The following is a 4,909-nucleotide window of genomic DNA, read 5'->3' on the forward strand; positions in this document are numbered from 1 at the left end:
ACATGAATTTGAAGATTAATTTGAAATTGATGGGAAAAAGCACCATGAAGAAAAAAGATAAAGCTTAGAATTTTATATATGTATATTTATACTCACATGTCTGTATATTTACAAGATAATTTTGTACAGACCTAAGTGATATTCTTCCTTTCTACATTAATTGTAGTCCTTGCACTCTAAGCATAAAATAATATTTTTAATTCTGTACAAGGATGAATGAACTTATAACCAAGTCCTGGGTACACACACAAAAAGCTTTGTCTACATTTTTTCAGTGCAGATTCTCTGAATCACTCTTCTGAGGGCCCCCATCACCTCTCTGTTTTGCAGGCTGTAGATGATGGGGTTTAGCATTGGGGTCAGGATGGTGTAGAAGACAGCCAGAACCTTGTCCTTTGTTGGAGATCTGAGGGATCTTGGATGTAGATAAGTGTAAAAAAGTGGAACATAGTAGAAGGTCACCACAGTCAGGTGGGTGCTGCAGGTGGAATAGACCTTCTTCCTCCCTTCTGCTGAGTGCATGTGGTAGACAGCAAGGACAACCTGGCCATAGGAACATGCAATGCCAATGAAAGGAAGCATGAGGAAGAGGATGGTGCTCATAAACACTGTGTACTCATAAACCCAGGTATCCATGCAGGCCAGAGTCAACATGGCTGGGACATCGCAGAAGAAATGGTTGATGGCCCCGGATTGACAGTAACAGACATGGAAGGCATATGTCGTGTGGGTGCAAGAGTTTACAAAGCCCATTATCCAAGATCCTATTATCATCAGCACACATACTCTTTTGCTCATACGACTGGAATAGTGGAGAGGAAAGCAAATAGCAATATAACAAGCATAGGCCATAGATGTCAAGAGCAGTGCTTCTGCACCTCCTAAAGTCAAGAAAAAGAAGCTCTGAACCACACATCCAATAAAGGAGATAGATTTGTTTCCAAAAAGAAAATTAGAAACCATTTTGGGGACAATGGTGGAGATATGATTCAAGTCAATGATGGAGAGCTGACTAAGTAAAAAATACATGGGTGTGTGGAGATGGGTGTCCAGGAAGATGAGAAGCATTATGGACAAGTTACCAAACAGAGCCATTAGGAAAATCAGAACAATGAGAATGAAGAAGAATAGGCCAATTTTTGATGGTGGAAACAACCCCAATAAAATGAAATCAGTTGATGTTTGATTATAATTTTCCTTAGGACATTAATATGATTTTTCCTAGAGGCAGACACAAGAGTAAGTGAGTTAAGTATAAAACTATAAGTTCTTTTTAACTTATTATTTTAGAATGTGTATTATTTAAAATTTTATAACTCTTAAAGGAAGAACTGAACTTATCTATTTTGGGAAAAATAAACCTTATTTTCTGACCCAGAGACTAAAATGTGAATATGTGAACATTTTTGGCCAAAATATTTTGTAAGAAGATGCTAAAATTATTTTAAAAACAAGATTTCTGTTTTGACTTAATTAGGATAAATATGTTTTACTGCCCTACACAAACTGAGGCATCCTTAAAATATATGCTGTATTCAAAATGCCTGCCTATAAAATTTATGTAAACCAATACTTCATGGAGTTCTAGTATCAATAAATGTTTATCACCCTTAACGGATGATTTTCCTGTCATATTTTGCCCCAAAACGTACCTCTAAAATTGCAGTAGCCTATCAGCTCTTGTTTGAGGAGCTTTCTTTCTTAAATCTTCTTTTCACAATAACATCAAATCAAGTTTTCCTGAAGTCAGGTATTATCATTTGTTTCATTTATTCTGAAATATAGTATGAATCCTTATTGTCAAGTTCCACTTACACAACGTCATCCTCTTCTGCCTCCTCTCTCAGGTTCTGAATGCTGCAGTTAAAGAAAACCCTTTACTTGACCATCTACACACACTTATTGTAGCGTTCATGACTCTGATCAAGATTTCCCAAATAGCGAGTTTTCTGTCTTTCTGCTTTGCTAGCACATTTATAACATTATACATTGCTTTATGACACTTTCTCTTATTCATTTTTCCATTTTGTTTTTTTGTATTAAAAATTATCTCCACTTTTAGATAAGTGTGTGAATTTAAGCATATATACTTATCATTTCTCTCTTTCAAAGCCCAAATATTATGATGATAAAGAAATAGATGTGTTATAAATTAAATGACATCAGGTAAGAAAAAGGCACAATGAGAAATGAAGTAGTTCAGAACTCTTTGAAAGAAGGAATTTGGCTAGAGAAATGGTCAGTTATGTAAATGGAAAAAAAAGGACAAGGCACCCTGAGAGTCTTCATGGAGGTAGGAGGAGGATTCTCCTCCAGAGACGTCGTAAGTGAACAAGCTCCACACAGTGTGTGATGTTTTAGTCTTAAATATTATTTTAGAGCCCAATGTTCCCAGACTTTTAAGGAAGTTCCCAACATGAAAGAGGAAGATGCACTAATGTGCACACATGTGCACACAAATACATATTCACACACACCCCAAACAAATATAAAGTGAGTTCTACATCATTGGGAAAATGCAGAAAAAGAATACACTTTTAAAAATTAGTATTCATATCTTCAAAGAAGTATGAAACATTATTGTCCCACAATATATTATTAGATTTATTTAAAACCTGTCAGATAAGATAGGGTTTTACAAATTAAAATACATAATAATCGATAAAGTGATTAAGTGAAAGTTTCAAAGACAAAGTGAAAAATCTACTGGATTTAAAAGAAAACAATAGCAACAGCAACATAAAAAGATCGTCATTTAAAAAAGTTAGGAGAACTGGAGAATTAAAGTAGGGAAACCAGTGTATGCTTGTTGTTATTCCTAGAAATGCATATTGCCAAAAAATAATGGAGTTAATATTATCAAAGAAACATATTTCAGAATTGATATATATGATCCACCATATTCAAACACCATGAACAGAACACACAAAAGTAAATGAGAAATATTTTATTGAAAGATATTTTCTTGAAAATTCTAAATGTCTTCTTGAAAACACTTTCTGAAAATTGTCAATATTGCTGATAAATTTATGACCTGAAAAATGCCTTCGACAGAGTAAATACTCATAATAATGAAAAGAACTATATATATAAATAGTAACTAAATTATCATTAGATTTTACTATAGTTTATGTTTTTTTATTTTAGTAATATATACTGGATAATGAAACAATGCTGTCAACCTTGCCTCCACAGACCCAAAGTAGGATGTGACCATGTTCAAAGTATGGGAAACAGAAAAAGAGGTGGAAGTTGTGGTATGTAGAGTGGGAAGGTTTCCATTCTAAACTGTCCACAGACAAAAATCTGTTAGAACTAATAAGTTCAGCAAAGTTGCAAGATACAAAATCAGTTGTATTTCCATACACTAATAATGTACAATCCTAAGAAGAATATAAGAAAACAATTTCATTGATAACATCATCAAAAAGAATAAAATACTTAGAAATAAACTTACAAGGAAAGCAAAAAATGTGTGCACTGAAAATCACAAAATATCCTGAAAGAAATTGAAGAAGAGACAAATAAATAGAAATGCATCCTGTGTTCATGGATTGGAAAAATAATATCATTAAGATGCCAATACTACCATAAGCAACTTCAAGTTCAATGAAATGCCCATCATAATCCCAATGAGATTATCTGCAGAAGTGGAAAAATACATGCTAAAATTCATATGAAATCTCAAGCTACTCCTAATAGCCAAAACGATCATAAAAAAGAATTGAAGTCATTTTGTCTGATTCAAAACTTACTGAAAAGCTATTATGAAAAAAATAGTGTAGTATTGGCATAAAGACAAGCATAAACCAATAAAATAGAGATACCAGAAAAAAAAAAAACCCTCACATGTATCGTCAAATGATTTTTAACAAGGATCTCAAAACCATTCAATGGGGATGGCTTTTCAACATATGGTGATGATAAAACTGAATATCTAGATGCACATAATGAAATTGCACCATTACTTTACACTATACACAAAAAACTAAATGGGTGGGAGAGCTAAATAGAGCTAAAACTATAAACTCTTAGAAGAAAATATAGAGAAAACATTTCATGATATTGGACTTAGCTGTGCTTTATTGAATATGACACCAAAGCATATACAAGAATAAAAATATAGATAAACTGGACTTCATCAAAATTGAAAACTCCTGTGACTCAAAGAAGTTTATCAGCAGAGTAAATCAGCACCCCACAAAATGGAAAAATATTTGCAAAATATATATCAGGTAAGGGATTGATACAGGGAATATGTAAATAACTCCTACAACTCAACAACAGAAAATTAATTTAAAAATTAAAATTTAAAAAGAGTAGATTCATGCAGAGTAAAAGAGCAAGTAGGAAGCAACATTAAGATTACCATGGGTGCCACGTAACCACTCTTCTTTCATGGGAAAAAAATATAATCACACAGCAGGAAGTAAGAAAGGCTGAGCATTACAATCCTTATTGAGTATTTGGACCCTTAAGTGTTAGGTTTATTCTTCAAGTTTCACTCGAGCACATCCAAAGCACACTCCAATGTAATTAGGCCCTACCTCTTCCCGTGACCCTCATCTCACTTCCCATCTAGAAAGCGCATTTATGAATCAGCTGCAAAACCACTTTCTGTTGTCTATTTCATACTCTACAATTCCTCCTGAACACCATCGAAAACGTGCAGCCACTCGCTCAACATCAAACTGCATGTCAGATCTTTTATTTCTTAACTAACTCTTACATAGATTACATCACTCATTTTCTAAACTGATCACTTTAAATCCTGAATGATTTCAATAGTAACAGTAACCAACACTGCCAAAGTGGTTAACAATGAAATCAATACTTTTGTGATCACATTTCCTTGAATGAAAACACCTCTACATCTAAGAATGTAATTCATATTACCTGCACTGTTGTC

The 4,909-nt window shown here is 33.5% G+C and overlaps 1 protein-coding gene across 1 annotated transcript; it reads right to left on the reverse strand.

Annotated features, from left to right (window-relative positions):
- Positions 1–261: 261 nt before the first annotated feature.
- On the reverse strand, positions 262–1,095 carry LOC138918108 (olfactory receptor 2L8-like). Its single transcript, XM_070238341.1, has one exon. The coding sequence runs from the start codon at positions 1,093–1,095 to the stop codon at positions 262–264; it is 834 nt and encodes a 277-aa protein (XP_070094442.1).
- Between the last annotated feature and the right edge of the window lie 3,814 nt (positions 1,096–4,909).

Source organism: Equus caballus, chromosome 16, assembly GCF_041296265.1.
Source record: "Equus caballus isolate H_3958 breed thoroughbred chromosome 16, TB-T2T, whole genome shotgun sequence".
Taxonomy (NCBI): Eukaryota; Metazoa; Chordata; class Mammalia; order Perissodactyla; family Equidae; genus Equus; species Equus caballus.

Bases quoted from the DNA above. Each gene is read 5' to 3' on its own strand.
- LOC138918108 (XM_070238341.1), bottom strand. From the start codon at position 1,095: ATGGCTCTGTTTGGTAACTTGTCCATAATGCTTCTCATCTTCCTGGAC.